Source organism: Dermacentor variabilis, chromosome 6 (assembly GCF_050947875.1).
Source record: "Dermacentor variabilis isolate Ectoservices chromosome 6, ASM5094787v1, whole genome shotgun sequence".
Classification (NCBI taxonomy): domain Eukaryota; kingdom Metazoa; phylum Arthropoda; class Arachnida; order Ixodida; family Ixodidae; genus Dermacentor; species Dermacentor variabilis.
The window spans coordinates 141,325,817-141,346,477 of record NC_134573.1 but is presented as its reverse complement, the minus strand read 5'-3'; the positions used below and the strand labels follow the sequence as shown (position 1 = coordinate 141,346,477).

Genomic DNA, 20,661 nt, shown 5'->3' with positions numbered 1-20,661 from the left:
GCTGTTTGTGTTTGCAACGATTTGCATTTTCAACGTGAAGGACTACAGTGCCATCTTTCGAATAATAAACAAAGCACGCATTGCACTTTACACAGCCTTAGGGATCTTAATGCACGGCAACGCGCCGTTGTAAATCTCAGAGGCAACGCAAAACTTGCGGATTGGATAAAGAATTAATATAACGCGCATATTGGCTGGTCTTCTACCTCACCATACTATTTATACCGGTTACTCTCAATACTCGCAATCACGATCACTCTCGACGTCCACATGGTGTCTAACGTAACGTTACAGTGGATATATTTTTACGCAAGGGTACGTACGTTTTTGCAGACTGTGCTTTTAAATCGACAAAACTACCAGTCACATATTCGCGGGTTTGGTTCTTCTGCAAAACTGGGACTGAAAGTACCAAAATATTAATATCACACTTGATTTGTTCAAGGCACTAACTGATGTATCGCAATCCCCAATCAAGATTGTGGGAAATGTATGGTGGTCTCAAATTGCTTATTCTTGTTGCATTCCCTTTTTGTGGGTGGCTTCATCTCGGCTGGGAAGGGACACTGCTGTTATTTTCTTTTTCTTTGTCTTCCTGACTCACTTCTCTATATCTGCCGGGGAAACCCTACCGTGACTAACGCGTTCAGAACCCCTCATTCGACCTACATCCACGGGACCGCGCTGAGAGCCACAAGTTGTCCGTTAAACGTCGTCGCGGTCGCACGTATTAGCCGCACTTAACCATTCAGCTGGTACAAGGAGTCGTCGCATCACTAGTCGACATCGTAAGAAAAGGCCCAAAACTCCTCGTCCTCCGGCGCGCGAAATCGAAAACCAAGAAAAGAGCTTCAAAAAGTCGCGCTGCGGGTTTTTGTTGTGTCACGTGACGTAGCAGGTGGCAGCAGAACGCAACGCACGACGGGATCGGGCTGGGCATGAGATCGCCGTGTGACAGGTGAGGCCTAGTTTTTAAGCATTTTTTCGCGATTTCGCGCTTCTGCTATGGTCGCGGTCGGCCGGACAACGACGCAAGTGGTATGCGCAGCCAGCACGAGCGACGGACGACGCCTGTCCCGATAGCGCACGAGAAATAGACGCGCGTGCGTACGCGTCCGTCTCGTGGCCGCAGCAGCGGCATGACTCAACGTCAACGCTGGTTCGAGCCGTCAGTTTCACCTGCGAATCGCCCAAACTCGGCGCTCAAGTTACTCGCCACATTTCTTAAAGCACGCGTGGGGCTTGCCGGCGATCGTCTGCTAATTATGTATATGCAACCGCGACTGCTACGTGCCGCTCGTGAGGCGTTTCTGTCGCAAGTTTGAAGTTTTCCCAACTTGGGGGCTGCATACCTGCTGCGACCACCTCCCACTTTTGCGAGCTCGCAGGTGCGCTATTACACATCCGTTTGATTTCTTGCGCGCAGTGTGGAACGAACTTTCTTTTCGGTCAGTGTTCGCGACGTGGCTCGCTGCGACTGTTTTTTTTTTTTTTTCCTCTCTCTCTGTTTGGGTGTGGTGTTTCGCAATAGTAATCGATTTCTATCGGGTATCGCGATCTCAGCTCAGAGCAGGAGGAAGAAAGAAAAGACTAATCGACGTCACGGACTTTCCGTTTGTGTGCTCATCGCCTTGGCGGTGAAACTGGCACGCTTTTTGTCCGAACTCGCCAAGGACGACGGCAGCTGGACTGGATTTAGCATGCATTTCCGTCGGGATCGGCAAAGTACCGGATTTCATTGCTCCCTCCGACTTTTCCCTTTCTCTTTCTTCTTTCTTTGCGATGAATCTGTGCGATTTATTACTCGATGTTGTTATGCAAATGTTTGAAACCACCGCACGTTGACTTCATGGTGAATGTAGAGGCGTTGCTTATGACACGTGCCGAAATATTGCACGTAATTATAGACGAACAAGTTGCGATGCAAACCAAGATTTAGTGCTGTGGTGGAAACTGATGCGCGCAACTAGCGATGTGCATAGCGAAGGGTATTGCGAGTGGTGTGAGGAAGGAAAAAGAAAAAAAAAAGAACGCGCTTGTTGCGGGTTTCGATCGTAACAGCTTAACTTTGAGTTCATTGTTAAAAAAAAAGGCAAGGAAAGAACGAGAGATAGAGAAACGGCGCGATGCAAACCTTCCATTTTCTGTCAACGTGAGCGCTTGCGATGGCGAAAGGACATCCGTTATTATAATTATTTTTATTTCGCAAGAGGGAGGTGGCCGGAAGGTTGGGTGTGGTTTACAACTTTTCCTGTTGCACGAATTTCTTGGAGCGAATATCACCATTTCATTCGATGATGTAGGATGATTATGATCATGCTGTTATGGCCCCTGAAAAGCTGGCTGCATAACTTGGGTCGCAAAGCGTTATATATAAAAAAAAAAAAGGCAACATCCGACTCGTATTTGTGGCTTATGCAAGTGTCCACAGGTGTCATCAATGTGCTTAAAAAACTGTTGCTGTTTGGCTTGCCTAAGGCCGTCTGTGCTGATCATGGAGCATTACCAACACATCGCAATAGTAAATTAAGAAACAAACGATGTCAGCAAACTAACGATGAGCAGTTACTGCAACACTTGTCTCGTTGATGGTACTGCCGCTCAGCCATTGAAGGTGTGAAAGTACATGACACCAGTACAACTGTAACACTGTTAGGTGAGCAGCCAGTAGCAGTAAATCTACAGCGGCAGCCAAATTTTTGTGAACACATGTTTTGGTGATTGGAAGCAGGCGTTAAGATAATATTATTCAGGCCTTCTGATGGGCCATCTTCTATGTGTCAACGAAGCGAGCCATCTGTGCCTATTTGAATTTTTCAGCAGCATAGGTTTAGTTTCGCAGATGGAAATGGGCCCTTCGGATGCAAATTCTCGCTTATCTGCATCCTACCATCAATTCTCATTGTTCCCTTCATACTAATCTTTCTCCTATCTGCATTCGACAGTGGGTTTGCTTCTACATAGTAGCATGTTTATGCATTGCCACATTTTCCTTTTGTGCATTCACTGTGAGAGTTTCCACTACAGCGAGTTCGGAAGCTCTTCCTATGTATAGTTTGTAAGATGCATTGTTTCACTGTACATATTGAATACACTTCATTTCCTCCCTCTACAGAGTGGCAGGCGTGTAGGGTTTTACTTCAGGTCAACTTCTCAGCTCTCGTTTGACTTTGTCTTTATTCAGGCGTGTGCATGCAGTACAGTGCAACTTGCCGACGAAAGGAGATAGGCAACGCGTGCGTGTCTGCTGATAGTCCTGCACCCTGATCTTGGATCAGACAGCAGCGGGTGGAAAAAAACAGCAGAGCAATTCGAGTGCTAAAGTTATTATAGGTGCACGTAAATTCATGAATACTTTTGCAGTAAACATTGTACAGGTGGTGGTCATAAAGTTATACCAAACACATGACACAATGCAGCAGGATAGAAAACAAACGGTTTGAAATTCTGCAGGATACTGGGCAATACAAAAAAATGTCAGCAGTGCAGAGAATATGAAGGCAATGCTAGTACTCAGCCTGAATCAAAAAGTATTCCTGCTTTTTTTTTTTCGTATCCAGCGTCCACTAATCTAGGATATGTGTTGTATATGACTACGATTTCATTGCCGAATAATTGAGGGCCTCAGTTTATCCGAGGTCGAGCTGAGAGAAGTGAAGTTATGTCTAGGTCATAATGTATGCTGTGAGTTAGGTATGTTATTGAAAGAGAAAAAATAAAAAAAAATCTTGCTTTGAAAGTGATAAATGAAGGCTGCCAGGTAGGGCTTGTAGCATTCAGGAAAACATATCACATTACTGACAGAGAGTAAGTTTACATAGCACCCATGAATTCTCAGTAAAATTTTTAATGCTTTCATTTGAGTAGCAATTAATAGATGTGTATCAATCTTATTTATATGTGTCATTAATGATGCTTATCAGTGTCCCACACCTAATTGCAGTGAGATAAGATTGAATGAGTGCAACAGATTTTCCTCTCTGTCTCTTTCTTATGGTGCCAGGATTATGGTGAAAAGTATATGAAAGTACATACCTTATAGTAGGGTCAGCATATCTAGTGAATGCGTCTTAATTATCTGAAATGGGTTAACTTGTTCGTTCCCTAACTGTTTTGTTTGCCGAACGTGATGTGTAAAGTGGTGACGTTCTGAGGGCAGCTATAACCTATTGGAACGTTAGATATTCAGACTTGTACTACTGCAGTGACAGTACATCCTTCCTCTGATATAGAATAACAGCACCAGAGTTCAACTAAAAGAATGAACTTTTCAGTTATCTGCATGCCGCTGACATGAATGTTGCGCAAAACTGTTGTTGCTGTTCATGTGCACCTAGGTGTTATCGCAGTCATACAATCAGCAAATAGTGAGATGATCTATTGGTCTGTTGATCTCTCGCACTGTGCACGCAGTGCACACTGAAAGTTTCTGTGCCAGTGCCCTTGCACTGACAGTTCTGACTAAAAGGCAGCCTTGAGTTGTACATCTAGCCAAACCGGGCTGTTTGTGGACGGCTCTTACTGTCATATTTGGTGCGCTCTCTATGACACAGTGTGCAAAGCCGATTTCTTTTTTTTTCCACGTAACAGTGTGGGAAGAAAGAAAATAGATGCCTTTGATTATGGTATATAAAGCAAGCGCTCATAACCTCAGTTGCCGTGGCATCCACCAAAAGGCACAACTGTAGGCACCACCTGTTGCTGCAATGGTTTTTGAAGCTCATGAAATTTGTCCTATTATGTTTCTGCGCCGCAGTAACCTTGCACAACTTACCGGGCCTTTTGTCTCGAGCATAATGAGGACTCCTTCACTTAAGCTATGCACCTTTCTCTTTTGTCTTGGGATCCGCTTGGCATGCATCCACTCTGCTGCATTCAATTAACTGCCTGCGGCACGTGGTGTAAGCTACCAAGAAAGGCATTCCGTTGTATTTAATTGTTGAAAGCTTCCATTAGCAGTCATAGCTTACCACATCGTCTCCACCTGTTAATAGTCTACCACATGATTCCTGCTTCACAAAGTGCGTTGAAAAGAATGTGAGACAGCTGCACAGTGAAGCTTGCAAAGTGCGCACTTTAATCTTCTCATCCCTTTGTTGAAAGTGCCAACAATGAGCTTGCTTTATCTCATTTCATTTCAAAATTTGGCAATAGGATTGGTTCTGCAGGTAGGAGACATTGTGCAATAGCTAAGTTACTTTTCGGGGTTTGCACCGTAAGAACTCTTCTCAGGTCTGTTCGAAATCACACTTTTAGTAAACTTTGTGCGGCGTTGCTTTTCAAGGAGATGCACTTAGTTTAAATTCGTGAGCCATTCCGCGCTGTGGAGGTGGTTGACCAGCGAAGCTGTGTAGCACACAACAAAGAGGTGGCACAGAATTTTGAACAAAGGTACGAACACATTTGTTGTGTTGCTTGGTGGGCATCGCGATGAAAGGTATGCACACACATTTATTTTTATACATCCGTGTTTATCTGTGTTATACATTCGTTATATACATTTGTGTTTTCGTTTCGCGATACATTGAGGCAATGAATTTGAGACCGAAATCACCGCACCAACTGGCGGTGGGCCAGTGCTGTTGCGTCCTTCGCAGAGGGAGGGGCAGTATGGGAACGCTAGCATGATGAGCAGCAACAGAGCCAGCTGCGGTATGAGATGACGATCGCGTGAGCGGTGGCATGAGCCATTACTGATGATCATAGTTTTTGCTCGCGCAGATTTATTGACGGACACGAAAAATGCACGGAGCCCTAGCCATGAAAAGCTTCGCTGTAAAAAATTCTTGAGTATGTCGTCTGAATTGCCTGCGTGCAGGTAGCGGCATACTTGAGCAATGTTCTCATGGTACCATCTCTTGTGTGTTTCTGTGCCAATATGACAGCTGCTTCTTTGCTCCATCCATATATGTGGTGCCTAGATCATAGTAAGGGATGTGACAAAGCAGTCAGATTGTTGTAACAAGGTGCCGGCAACGCTCGGGGTGTGCACTTTGTTGCGAGGTGGTGTGCTTCACTAAATACCAACACGAGCAAGGCGGCTGCACTGTGAGAGGAGGGCAGCCCCGTTTTCTTTGATATGCAGCAGTATTCACGTAATTAATGCAATGAGACTTTTGACAGAAAGTGTGCAGTGCTTCGATGGTCTCCCAAATGTGTGAATCACAATTGCTGGACTTGGCAAAAATTGTAACAGGATCCTCTTGGCGGGTTTCATCTATATTCTAGACATCACTGCCATCAACTTCACCCCTTTATGCTCACCCCTCGTGTAATGTCCCTCACATGAGAACCTTGAGTTGTTAACAAAGAAGCAAATAAATAAATAAGTAAACAAATAAATAAATAAATAAATAAATAAATTCACCAAACGCAGGTGGCCAGATTGTGATGGCGCACGGTGAGAAGTGACAGTGTTGGCTCGGAGACCACGAAGAACCCTGTGCGTCTCCCCGGAGTGGCTGGACGGCGGGATGCTCTGCAATGAAAAAGCTTCGCCGCCGCCTCTCGTCAACTCTCAACCCGTTGCGCTTCCGCAGCGATGAGGGCCTCTCGGAACTCTCGGGTCAGCTGTCCATCCAGGAGAATGGCTCCGACCCCGGGAGCCACACTGGTAAGCAGAGGTCAAGAAAGGCTTTTGCAAAAGCAAATGTCACAGTCTTATTGTGAGGCATATGCCTAAATTTGGTGGGGCAGTTGAAATTCATCTCTTTGCCTTTGACTTAAAGTGGCCATGACAAGGTTGCCAGGCTATTTTCTGTTCCTTACTGTAACTGAGAGTAAAGGGCCCAGTATGGTTACACACAAGAAACTGGGATCTTGGCATGCACTTTCTCTCAATAGTTCCGTTTGAAATTGCTGCCTCTAAGAGCCCCCTCCCACCGACATCGACCACCATTTGGGCACAGACTGCATGGGGTCAGCAAGTGCGGGTATATCACTGTATCATCTGCTTCAAAACAGTTTGAGACCACATCGAATACTTTGCTCTGCACACTCTGGCACGTGGTGATGCAGTAAGGACATTTCTGTTGAATTGTGCCCACAATCGCTTCACTCACGCGGTTAGAAGCAGCAGCTGACCACTGAGACGCATGTGCAAAAACGAACAGCCACAACATATTTCCAGCTACTGCAACCAAGTCCTGCATTGGCAGTACAGGACGCGGTTGCAGCGGCAGTTGCGAAACAGCTAGCTACTACCCCCTTTCATTGCCCTTTTGTAGTGCACAAAGGTAGGGCCTTCGAGATTGGCTTTCGTTACTATGAGGAAGCTATATTCTGGGGTGTGGTTTCATTTCATGACTGCTTAATGTTGCCAGATCTCTGTACAGTTTAACACTTTCCCTATGGTAAGGAAAATGGCTGTTTTCTTATAGGTTACACTAAATTTTTTTACTGAAGAAACTATTGCACTCAATACTTTATGCTATACATGAAAGCAAAGCAGAATAAATCCGCTTTTCAGCCATACAGCTTTTATTAACAAGATCTGTGTCATAATACGAATACAAATTGCCAAAAACAAGATTGCAGAATAAAAATGAAAAGAACTTGTAAAGATACACATATATGAGAGAAAAATAGGCATAAAATTCTCAAAATATACGAAATGTTTTGCTATCTAATAGCCACTATCAGCAAAGAAATAAAAAATTTTCCGTGAAAGCTATTTGTGCTACAAAAATTTAACTGTAAGCCCTACACATAAGAGTGCCATGCAGCAAGACAGTTCCTGGATGTGAAGCATTGGGGAACGTTGCAAGTCTTGGCGTAAAGTCTTGTTTTCAGCTGCGGTTCGCTGTCGTAACATTTCTCGCCGTTTCAGTATGTCTCCATGTTAACTGGCTGCTGCTGAATGGCTTCAGCTGGTGGAGCAGCATGAACTAGCAATGCGTCCTCAAGTTCCGGGCCGATTTCTGTCATCGCCGCTCCCAGAAACAAAGTCAGATGAAAAGGGAGCATCCTCTGACTTGTTGCTGCTCGAGCCATCGATAAAATCAGTTGCAGATGCAACAGAATCGCGAGATCTGCCATAATCATGAGATCTGCCATATTCTGAAGCACGCATGCTGCTTCCAGAGGTGGTTGTTTTGACTTTCAACTCCTACGAGCATGCGGGCATCTTGGGAGCCAGTTAAAATATTGCCACCCAGCGGGCAAAGTACGCTTTATGAGAAACTAAAGTTTAGTTCTCCGACTATATGTCAGATTGCGCAGTGTGTCCGTGTGTAGCATGGAAGGTCTCAAAAATGGCATTTGAAGCGATTGTTATGGGGCTAACGATGCCCAACACGTACAATAGGGAAATAGTTAAGTACAATATAAAAAAATTCAGATGCAAATTTTCTGTCACACCTAATGTGCTTGAATTTTGCCAGCTTGCTGCGGGATGCATATGGCTTAACATGCAACACATAATTGAAGCTAGAAGATTTAGTCTCATGGTCCCTTTAAGTTGTGCGGTCAGTAATGATCTTTGCCGTACCTCAGCTGGCAAGGCATGCTGATATTAAAGTATTTAATATTGTAGTCTGCTCTGGAAATGCGCAGTTTGTGCCTCTTGCAGCAGCCCGTGTTTTCAACTCTCTGCAGAAAGAGGGGAAGCTTTACGGGAGAGTGTCCCGCAGTCTGGGGCTGTGCGGGAGTCTTGCATTTTCATGCCATGTCTTGCCCAGCACATGCTGGACACGCTGTACGAGTGAAGATAGGAGCTCCTCTGGTACGTAGGGTGATGAAGTGAGCCTGACACTAAGAAATTGTGGATAGAGTGGATGTGCATCGTGGGGATGCTCGACTCTCATGCATCCCCTGATGTTCTCTCCGTGTGGCTCTCGCATCTCCTGTGATCCGGCTTCTCCCCATAGCTAAGCGCCAGCGGCGGTCAGTGTGGTTGCAACATTTATGAGAGATGGTGCAAGTGTTGCGCTGCTGGCACTACCTAATGGCAGGGTTAGTTGGGCGCAGCAGGGAGTAGGGTAGGCTCTTCCTCTTTGGCTTGGGGTCGGAAAGCGACATGAATGTTCCACGCATGCTCCAACCCATGCTCCTGCGAGACCATTTTGCGAGGCCTAGGAGCAGGACACCAGAAGGGAGGAACACAATCGTTTGAACGTGCCACCGTTCACATGACCGTACATGCGAACAACCATGCGTTGGTGTCCAGCATGGGGCGAACATATTTGCTCGACATCCAGTCGTGGTGAGTCAGACTTCCTAGATTTGTTGCACGCCTATCGGCATGTTCTGTGGATGGCAATTTGGCAGCTTAATTGCTGGTGCCTGCATGCCTTCCAGCTAGTATGCGTGCCGATGTCGGCTACTGGAGGCCACTGGAATGGGTCGTGAGACATAGTGAATAATCGTGTGATTAAGGAGGTTAATAGCCAGTGAGTTCATGGGCACAGCGGATAATGCAATTAATACTTGTGTGTGGTGTTGTGGGGAGGCAGAGACAGATCTTGTCTGTTCCTGTCGTGTTCTTAAAAGGTTGTTGTGCCTATATGCGGCTTGTCTTTCTTGTCAGCTGAGTGTGCGGCACTGTAGGCAGGGTCATAAGCTGTAGCATTCATGTAAGAACGAGCCGTACTCCAAGCCGCGTAACAAGCAAGTGCCCTTAGGCTTTATTCGCCATTGAATATATATGCTCCCAGAGCACTGGTGCCAACAGGTGGCACATGCAAACAGTACATCCCCCCTTCTTCAGGAAAGCAAGTATGCTCAGCTCCACGCAATCAGTAGCTCAGTAATTTTGGCCTCCATATCTGTCTCCCAAATCTCGATCCGTGAATAGGTGAACTGGGCTGGGATGAAGCTGGGGAATTCGGGACGGAAGTGACTACCTCCTATCCCACTGCGCGAGTTTCGCTGCATGACAGCTTCGTATCGGGTTCTTCACCGATGACAGGTTTGGCAGGACTCCCTGACCCAGGGTCATTGCACACTGGGACGAGGTGTAGCCGATTACGTTGGAAAACTCCCTTTGGGGTCTCCATGACGTACGACCAGGGACGTTGAGCTGGTCTTAGCACCATCGCACGACCATTTATATCATGCACCCAAACCTGCTCAACAGTCTGAAGTGGGCGTTGTGTCCGAGCTGCATGCCTCCGGTTGAGTCCCATGCCTCCTTCTTCCGATTAACTTGATCACTCTGGAGAAAAGACCGAGACGAAGGCAAGACTGGCTCGAGCTGCTGTAACGTCTTGGGAACTCTGGTTTGCAGGCGTCTGCCCATTAGAAGCTGTGCAGGGCTAACTCCATTGGCACCAGGAGTGTCCCTCTAGGCCAGCAGTGCCAAAAGAGGATCATCCGCCTTGTGCAGTAAGTCCTTGATGGTCCGCGCCATCCTCTTCACCTCGCCATTGTATTGTGGGAAACACAAAGACACTCTTGATGGCCGTGATGACGGCAGGTGCTGTGGTAGAGCGCAGACTGATAATTTCAGGGAAGCGGGACCTGTAGTCAACCAGCAACACATAATCTTGACCATTCGGGTGGAAAAGATCTACTCCCACTTACTCCCAGGGAAGACTTGGAGTCTCGGAAGGCACCATTGGTTCTGCAAGTTGGACACGAGCTTCTGCGCACCTGGCGCAGTTAGAGACGATGGTCTCGATGTGGCTGTTTACTCCAGGCCGCCACACCGACTCCCGAGCGATGGCTTTGCATTGGTTAACACCTTGATGCCCATCGTGAATGAGATCAAGTATGGAACACTGAAGAGTCGACGGCACCACAATGCAGACTCCTTTTAGAAGTAGCCCCTCGCAGATACTGAGATCTCCACCATGCTGCTAGTACTTCTTTATGTGAAGCGGCAGCCTTGACTGCCTGCGCCAGCCTTTGTTGCAGTATTCCAGCAGAAGGTTACACTCACCATCATTGGCTTGGGAATGGCAGAGCTCGTCTTGACGTGTGGCGGCAAAGTCTGGAAGAGAGCGAAAAATCTCTTCCACAAAGAGCTAGACTTTATCAGCTTGCTTTGGCGGTGAACCATCCATTGGTGCATGTGAGAGCGGGTCAGCCATGGCTATCAACTTGCCGGGTACATACACACCTGGTACTGGAAGTGCTAAAGCTTCATTTGGAACCGTTGAATCCGCAGAGGCAGCAAGTCGACATCTATGGTCCCCATGAGCATCAGGAGTGGCTGGTGGTCTCTCTCAAGGAAGAAATTTAGGCCACGGACGTACTCTTCAAAACGGAGCACAACCCAGCATGCAGCCGAAGCCTCCTTCTCCGTCTGGCTGCACCGACATTCCGTTAGTGTGATTGACCGCGATGCGAAAACAACTGGTTGGCGCTCACCGGAAGGCTGCTCTTGTAACAGGACAGCGCCAAGACCGAAGGAACTGGCATCAGCTGATACTGTTGCCTTGTATGCCACATTGTACCGAGCAACAGAAAGGTCAGAGCAAAGCAGTTCCTTGAGATTCGAAAAAGCAGTCTGTTGAGCGTGGCCCCAAGTCCACTCAGAATCCTTGGAACAGCAAAGTTCAGATCGGTGCTGTCAATTCCGATATGCCAGGCAGGAAACGTCCAATGTGATTTACAAGGCTGAGCTGGCATTGCATTTATTGTAGCGACCTTGTCTGGATCAGGAGGGATGCCCTCTGTGCTGACAATAACAGCAAGCAACTTCACACTGCTAGCTGCGATGATGCACTTCTTGCGGTTTAGCGTGACCCCTGCATTCGTCAGTCGATTCAGGACTTCTTGCAAGCGAAGGTTGTGTTCTGCGCGTGTCTTGCCGAAGACTAGAATATTGTCTGTTATGCTCAGAGACCTCCTTGACCTTCCAGAATGCGGGACATCTGCCGCTGGAAGTACTCTGGAGCAATTGCAATCCCAAACGGAAGCGGGAGAGAACAGTAACGACCAAATGGGGTTATGAATGTGGTGCATTCTTGCGACTCTGGAGACAGCGTGACCTGGTGGAAGCTCAATGTGGTATCCAACTTTGAGAAAACAGTGGCCTCATCCAGCAGAGCAAGGCATTGTTTGACTGTGGGCAACATATGGCGTTCCCACAGAATGACTTTGTTAAGGCGGGCCAGATCCGCAGTAGACTTGGGGACCACAACCAGTCCAGCGCACCAGTCGATAGGTTTGTCGATAGGACGAATCACGCCATCCCTTTCCAGCCTGTCTAACTCCACCTTGACCGCGTTCTGAAGTGCTAGTGGAAGGCGTCTGGGAACACTCAATTAGAATGGCATCGCACTGTGTTTCAACTGGATAGTGCAGTCATCAGGAAGCATTTCAAGTCCTTGGAAAAGACCCGGGTTTAGGCGCAGCTCCCTGGAGGTGTGATCTGGAAACTTGCAGAGCCCCAGGGCTTGAATCGCCGAGAAGCCTAGCAGAGGAACTGTGTGCGCCGGCAAGATGTAAAGCTGTTGCTTGACAGACTTGCCACGCTATGACAAAATAGCACTAGGTTCCAAGAACTGGTAGGACATTGTTGCCCAGCCCCTTAAATTTGCCCTCCGGCTCCTGTAGCTGGGATGGAATGCCAGGAAACACACTCGGTACAACTGAAACTTCGGCGCCGGAGTCCACCTTGAATGACAGGGCAAGTCCGTCGACGAGCACCTCGACGAACTTCGCATTTGATCGATGGCCCTCCACCATGGTGTGAAGCTCCACCGAACTGGCCGAAGGTTTCTGCCTCAGCTTCCCACCTGCTTTTTTTCTTCATGCAGACAACTTCAAAGTGACCATTCTTGCTGCAAAGAGGTGCAGGACGCACGACGAGCTGAACACTCCGGACAAAGATGTGACTTATGCCCACATAACGAACAAAGATTGCCAGGCTTATCAACGGACGCTAGCTTTCCTTTGTGCATCCAAGTAGTGTCGACAGCAAGCGAAGGTGATTCTTCTGAGTCACTAACTCTGTGTTCTTTATCAGTGTCTTCGTGCTGGCGAGCTTGAGTCAACGCACCTTGCAGCGTTAATTTCGGGCTTTGACAGAGTTGATCCAAGAGCTTTTGGTTGAGCAAACCAATGATGAAGCAATCTTGGACAAGCCTTTCTTCAACAACAGACGATGAGTACTTGCAGCGCTTTACCAAGGTATGGAGCGAGGTGAAAAATGCATCGACGGTCTCATCTGTTCGCTGTGTCTGGCGGCGGAAGCAGGCAGACTCATATAATTGGTTTAGTGGGTGGACAAAATGCTTGGTGAATGCCTTCTTGACAGCTGCTGCATCGTTGGCATCTTCTTCCGACAATGTTGTTGATGCAAGAACCGATATTGCTTGTGGCTCATGCAGCAAAGCATGGACTGGACCAGGACTTCTTGTACTGCAGCAGAAAGTCTCATTGTGTAACAGAAGTTCTTGAGCTGTAGCAGCCATGTTGGCCAAGTACTTGCGCAGTCAAAGTTGAATGGCGGAGGTGGCTGTAGCATGGCCCCAAGTGACGACTGAGCAGGTGCGGCGTTGGTGGCGTCATTCATGGCCATCCCACTTCTGACACCATGCAAGAATGAGCCGTACACCAAGCTACCTAACGAGAAAATGCCCCTAGGCTTTATTATCCATCAGCCATCGAATATGTATGCTCCCAGAGCACTGGTGCCAACTGGTGGCATATGCACACACAACATAAGCAACAGGCAGGGGAACCCCTGATGAGAAGCAGCACGCTTCATGTCATGTACGACCCGTGACATTATACTCAGTTTATCACTTTCTGGGATACTTTCACATTACATAACTTTGAGTATGAAGCACCATTGTTATCAAGGGCATCCTTACAGTGAACTTAAGGGCAGTATGATGTGAAAATAATGCTGACAGGATGTGTGCCATTCCTTTCATCACATGTGCATCCGCAGAACCTTGCCACTCGCTGTTCACCAAGAGTGGTATTCATGAGAGTGATTGATTAAGAATGTGGCTCCTAATTTCCTGAGGTGGTCCGTGTGGTTGTGGGGTTCGTATGGATGTAGCAAGGGATTGGTGCGCTTATGCATGCTAGCATAGCTTACCCTGCTGGGAGGATCACATGGCATCACCTTGGCTGTCTGTTGAAATTAGCATTGTGTCGTAGTGGCGTAGTAAAAGCATGTTGTGCCTGTGGTGCCTAGAACTTTAGCTTTAGGGTCATTGTAATTGTTAGTGTGGTGATAGGAGCATTGCTATAGGTTGTGGTGACTATGGCAATTGCACTGAACTGACGGCATGCTGGTGTAGGTATAGTTCTATCATAGCAATTTGCATGCGATTACCTTAGCTCCAACAAGTGACTGGAGAATTGACACCTTTGTTTGCAATGTTGCGTGTGCTTACAGTTTAGGGCTAGCAAGGTTGTGAAATTATTGAAAGGTGATAGCAGTTTCAGACATGTAAGTGAAGTCGACCATTAGGGTGGTTATGTGATGCTGAATTTTGCATTAAGCGTAATGCATTATGGTGGTGTAGGGAGAGTTTCCCACATTTGACTTGGTTACTGAAGTAGTAGTTGGCTATTGTAGCCATTTGCACGCAATTAGCTTAGCTCCAACTAGTGGCTGTAGACTCGATGCCTTTGTTTACAATGTTGTGTGTACTTACAGTCTAGGGCTGGAAAGTTTGTAAAATTATTGAAAGGTGATAGAAGTTTCAGACATGTGGTTATGTAATAGTGAATTTTGCATTATGGCATATGGCGAGAGTTTCCAACATTTGACTTGTTTACTGAAGTAGTTGTCTGCACACCTCCGTGAGGGATGTGAGTAAATGTGGGCAACAACGTCAGGTAGATGCTTCATTTCCAGGACACAGGCTCTGTGAAGTGAGGCTGTTTAGCACAGGACTTTCTTAAACCTTTTGGCTTTGAAGAATGCCACTAAATTTCTGTACCTGTCAAGGTAACCATGCCTGTGCACTTCAGCCTGCATGCTCAACAGAATGTCCAATCAATCAATCAATCAATCAATCAATCAATCAATCAATCAATCAATCAATCAATCAATCAATCAATCAATCAATCAATCAATCAATCAATCAATCAATCAATCAATCAATCAATCAATCAATCAATCAATCAATCAATCAAAGTTTTTTAGTCTGCTTACTGCACATTGAAAGACAAAAAACAGCAAGCATTAAATGGTGCACTTGGGAAAGAGTGAGTAGACATAGTGTGTGGAGTTGTGGATTCAGTTGTGCCACCTTTTAAGGAACAATAGGCACAGCTAGTCTAAATCATAAAACTTCACACAACAACTCTATGTACAACAAGGCTGTAGAACACAAACATAGCTGAATGTAAAGACCAAGTGTAAGCCGTGCTACTTCTAGGTGGCCACCTTCCAATACAATGCTTACTTTTGGCATGTTGTCCACTATAAATTATCACTCTCTTGATATGCATTTTCATATTGGCTTTTATACTCTCTTGTGAAAGGGGAGGAGTATCTTCAGGTCATTCCACTGGATAGTTGTGTTTTTGTTACATCACATTCAATAGCACCACAAGGCACTAGTATTATCGTAGGTGAGTCATTCCATGCGAGACGTCCCAGACACCAAAAGTGACCATCATTGATTTTCTTGAAAAAAGTTGGGCTAGATGGCTGTTGTGTGAATAAGGTTTCTTCACCAAAGTATTTTCGTTGCAAAATATGTTTTGATCACGTGAGTGCTTTTTGAGATTTCCGCAAAGAATCAAAAGTTGGTTGGAGGTACATATTTTTAATCAGGCCTGAAACTAGGTATAATAACAAATTTTATTTTAGACCATGGTATTGGCACCCTTCTTTCATATGACGTCATAATTGAATTAATTTTAGTATTTTCCATATTTGGCTCAGTAAAGAAGCAATAAAAGTTGTTTTCAGAAACTTTTTCCATAAACTGCATTATTTTTTCAGCTACCATGATTCTCCCTTTTTGCCTGTTGCTATAGTGTATGCTAAAAGTAATTTGGAATTATTGATAATTATATTTTTTTAAGAAAGATACTTCCAAAGTTGGCAAGAAACGAATTTTGTGTGATATTCAAGCCAAATTTAAGCATTAAGACCCCCCAGATAAGGATATGTCAGATAGCTCAATATAGGCACAGACCTCTTAGCTTGTGATTTAGAAATTGTTATTTGAGTGAATTTTGTCTATTACTTTGCCTCTCCAGAATTGTCGGGGCAGACTTTCTGCATAACCAAGTGGGAAAACAATCATGCTTGCAGCCATTTCTGTTGTGTTCAGATAAGAAAGAAATGTTTCACTGAGCAAGTGTAAAGAATCTCCTGTTGAGAGCCAAGGTGAGAAGTTTAGCAGGTCATTTCTGCTAACAAATTATCTAAGCTGTTTTCCCACATTATTTCAATTTTCTTCCTGTGCAAAGAACTAAAAGGATCTTGTTAGTGTCTTTTGTGCAGAAGAATATGATGGAATAAATTATTTGAACATTCCTTTTCAATCATCACAATTTGTACTGGTAATTGTTCAAGAAAGATTGATTAATTGATTAGCAAATTGAATTTATACTGCAACTGCAGGCTGCGGTGCTAGGACATCGTCTGCACCACCAAAAACTAAAATTTGGAGGGCTGTTTGTCTCACAGCTCACTGTGCTGTCGCTTTCAGGCAGCTGTGCTTTCTTGTTGGAAACAGTTATCTTTGTGGTTGTCACTTATCTTGCAAACATGTTTTTGCCGGCACAGTGAGGCAAAGGGGTATTAGCAACAGTTGTAGTCTGGACTGTCTCGATTTGGTCTGTAAAAAAGTGCCCCAAGTTATGGCATGTGAAAATAAGCTTAGATATTGTAACGCAGATTGAAGACGGACTCTTGCAAAATGGAGGCTTCTCTTTAATGGCGGGCCAAAAGAAGAACGGGCAGCTTACGCGCTTTCAGAATTATTCCAGAGTCCCCCACTACAGCGTACCTCATAATCAGATCATGATTTTGTCACGTGAAACCCCAGAATTTGATTTTATTATACAGGAGTACTGTCATAAAAAGTTTTGTATCCTGCTTTTTCTTTCTTTCTTTGGTTGAGGTTTCTTGGCTCTATAGTTATGGCATGAAGCCTCGATTCCTTGAGTGTGCCACAAATAATTCATTGCATCACCTTTCACGCGTTCATTTTAAAAAATGCAGCATGGTTTTGGACTTCGGATGTGCATCCGGAAGCTGTTCTTATTACTAGGACCGGAGGCAGTTGCCACATGTTACCACAATCAACTCGGGCTCACGTCAGTCAGCCTGGCGCAAAAATTAAAAGCCATACAATGACTGTGTCACTCAAATCTGCTTAATTCGCCCTTCCAATTGCTTGATTCTATAAGAAGTTCAGCAAGACCCTCTCTCGCTTATCCCCTTGAATGCTGAATGGACTTGGCTTTTAGCAGCACAGTTGTAGTGTGTGTGTGTTTGCATTATTGATGTCTGGTACCGCAAGACTGCCGCATCAGGTTTGGTGATGTCAATAATTTTCTGCTTCCTGTCTAAAGCCATGTTCTACTTGGCGTGCGTTTTGTAGTGGTCACATTAAAAGGTAATGCGATTAATTAAGGTAATGTGATTATTTGTTACTCTTGACGAATTGAGGGGAAGTAGCCGTCCCAAAAACAAATGAGAATGAGAAAAATGTTTTGTGACAGTGCTCCTTCAACATGTCGTGCACATTCATTGACAGTTAAGTGCACATTCAAGAAACGGGGCATAGAGGTACAGAAGTTATAACAATGTGAAATACTTTGATTATGTAAATAGGTTTTCATGATCATGATTATTACACTTATCAGCACTGTGAAGCTACCGAGCCTGTTTTGCACTTTCATTATTCTTGTAAGGAGTAGCCCCACACGTCAGTGTAAGGTATATGATGCTTAATCACTGTACTGTGATTAATTTGTGCAAACTTTTTACGTGGATGTTGTTTTTGGACCATGATGTATCCATACATTTTTTTTACACAACATGAAAAAGCAACTTCGACTGAAAATTTTTTTTCTCACCATCCCAATGTCTTAGAGTCATTCGAAAGGTATGAAAAATTATCTTTCTTTGAAGCAAGATGCAAAGGTGATGTTTGTATAATCATAACAGTTTCTTAGGCACTACCAGTCCCCTCTGCAATGTGATTAAGTCCTTCAAAATTACTCGTTGCTTTTGCTGCGCGAGGATTCCTTGTAATGCGCAGGCAAAGGTGAGAGGCACCATTGGCCAGCTTTGTTCAATGGCAGAGTACCTACCTCACAGTCCTGAGTTATGCCAAATGAAGGCTAAACAATCTTACCATTCCTGCTGAATCTGCAATGCATTCAGTGATAGGTGCAAGTACAATAAAAGGGCCCTGCGACACTTTCTGGATGTGGTAAAAAAGAAAAGAAAGAAAAAAAAAACCCCGGCCTAGTTGTTAGAGAAGGCTCTTGCGAACTTATCACACAACTAATATGGACGTGACTTGGTGACGTCTATCCTTTTGCACTTCTTGCTGATTTTTTTCGCGCTAGTCTGCCTTTCAACTGGAGATATTGTATAGATCGGTGGCTTTGGTTCAAACCTTTTTGATTAGAAATAGTGGTTTCAATGTATGACTCTTGCCTTTGTTATCATGTTTTTCTGCCCCGTGTCTTGTTAGGTTCAACTTAGGGAGTGTTATATCGATGCATTGAACAGCTTAACTCTATTGACTAAAACAATAATTTTAGTCAATAGATTGAGAGTTCATGTCCTTGGCTTCACTGCGGAGTGCGTTGCTTATACTCCAAAATGACCTCAAGTCGAATATTCAAGAGACATAGCACGCTTTGTTCTTTTTCTGAGAATACTATTTCTTTATGGTTTGGGCGATACCACTTAAATAACAACATAATTTGAACGGTGGCTAGTAACCCGTAGTGGTTAGTGCTATGAAAAGACGCACTGCAGTTGCATATGAATGGCCAAGTGTTGCAATCTTTGAAAGGGCTGATGGGGCTTGATCCAGTGTGGTTGCAGATTTAATAGAGGAAGGCCTTTCGATATGAAGAAACTGCAACCTTGATAAAAGGCATTTTAAAGCTTTGTGGGGGTTTGAATGTGTTTTGTCAAGGTCAAAAGCTCAGCGATAAGTAAAAGAAGTGTTAAGCATTGTTATCTCTCTTTTCTTTTTATTTGTGGCCCAGCTATATATATATATGCTTTCACACTATCTTTGAAGTATCTCTTCAATGTTGTATTAAAGACCCTGACACTCTAGATATATTTGTATGCCTTTCTTATTGTTGAGCAGCTTGCCTTTTGTAGACTTATCTCAACTCTTTCACTGCATTTCTTATTGTTTCAAAGACCCATATCTCTTTTCTTTTATGTGCTTCCCACCGAGTCAAAATTGTGCACTCTATACTTTCGGTAGCGCTATGGCCAATTGTCCTTGACTGATCGCAGACCTGGAGTGAGACAGATGGGGGTCAGTTCTGCGGCCTGTCTTCACTTTTTGTCCCATTGAGTGATGAGCCCTGATTGAGTAAATCATTTTGTTTCTCCCAGCGTCCAAACTCAATGAAAATTGATGGGCCGCTAAAGCATTTGTGATGTGCATGCTTAAATAGTAATGTTTATTCCTCGTTGTCCTTCACTGACTTGTTTTTTATTATTTTTGCTTCCAGGGGTTGTGTGCAGAAAAAAGAAAGAGAGTAAGAAAGATAGATTAGTTAGTTGAAGTGTGCTCAGTATGACGTAATAACTGTGATGCAAGTGGAGCTCAAACGCCTTTCTGTCTTTTTGATGGCATGGCTTCATCGGTGGTTCTGGTTGCCTTTACCAACTACGTTGAAGCTTTTTGTGCGGGTGAAGTGTTTGTTAAGTTCTACTACTCGGCACTGGATCATGGGGTTGATATACAGCTGCGACAGTTGCATCTTGATGAAGGTGGAGTCCAAAATGCTTGTCTGTCTAGATTTTAGTGCGTGTGAAAAAAAAAAAAAAAAGCTATGGGTGGTCAAATTAATATAGAGTACTTCACTATGGCGTCGCTCATAGCCTGTTCGCCACTTTCGAATGGTAAACCTCTTAATTGATTTGCGTGCTTGTTAGGTGTCATTGTATGCTTTCTTTTTATATCTGTAGCTTTTTTTTTTTACAGTAAGCAACTCAATATTTCATGGTTCACAATGTTAAATGGTGATCATATATTTTCTGTGAGCATTTGCGGCAGACTTGATAACTGATTAATTACATTAAGATTTGTGTAGGAAGTTTCTTTGCTTGAAAGGATGCCAGCAGTGAATATTAAGCTGCGTCAACTATGAACTAATTATTGTTAATAATGACAAGTGAACATGCCACAGAATAACAGATACATGTGTGTGATGCATTTGCGCCTTTTGTGCCCTCTCTTCAGGCTCAAGGTTGAGCCTGTTCTCTCGTGCAACGCAACGCTTCTCCATCTCCTCATCGAGGATTCCCGACCTTCGCTCCCCGCTCACAGGCAAGTCAAGTCTCAGTACTAAAATGCCATTTGCTGCAACGTGTTCTTCAATGAATCGCACATCTCATTATGGAAAAAACAAAAAAAATTCCCTTTGTTGAAACAATTGCATTGAGCCTAATCTCATACCTTAGGAGAAAAGAAGAATCAATCTAAGAGTGCGTCTATGGTTCATCATTCTGAGATTCTTCTCAATCCATAAGAAAATTTGCAGCATGGCAATCAACACTGGTAGCGTTGGCTGGCGGAGATG

General features: G+C 44.7%; 1 protein-coding gene across 4 annotated transcripts in view; it reads left to right on the top strand.

The window, feature by feature from the left end:
* The first annotated feature begins 861 nt into the window (after nt 1-861).
* Nucleotides 862-20,661, top strand: part of LOC142585349 (cyclin-dependent kinase 16-like) — a 186,321-nt gene continuing 166,521 nt past the window's right edge. The window contains exons 1-3 of one of the 4 annotated variants that reach the window (XM_075696054.1): nt 862-958; nt 6,377-6,613; nt 20,322-20,408. In XM_075696054.1, coding sequence (XP_075552169.1) covers nt 6,484-6,613; nt 20,322-20,408 — 217 coding nt within the window. In that variant the 5' untranslated portion in view covers nt 862-958; nt 6,377-6,483. Of the gene's footprint in view, nt 959-1,131; nt 1,389-1,594; nt 1,726-6,376; nt 6,614-16,233; nt 16,253-20,321; nt 20,409-20,661 lie in introns of those variants that run through there. The other 3 variants (XM_075696057.1, XM_075696056.1, XM_075696060.1) reach the window with 3 other exon arrangements.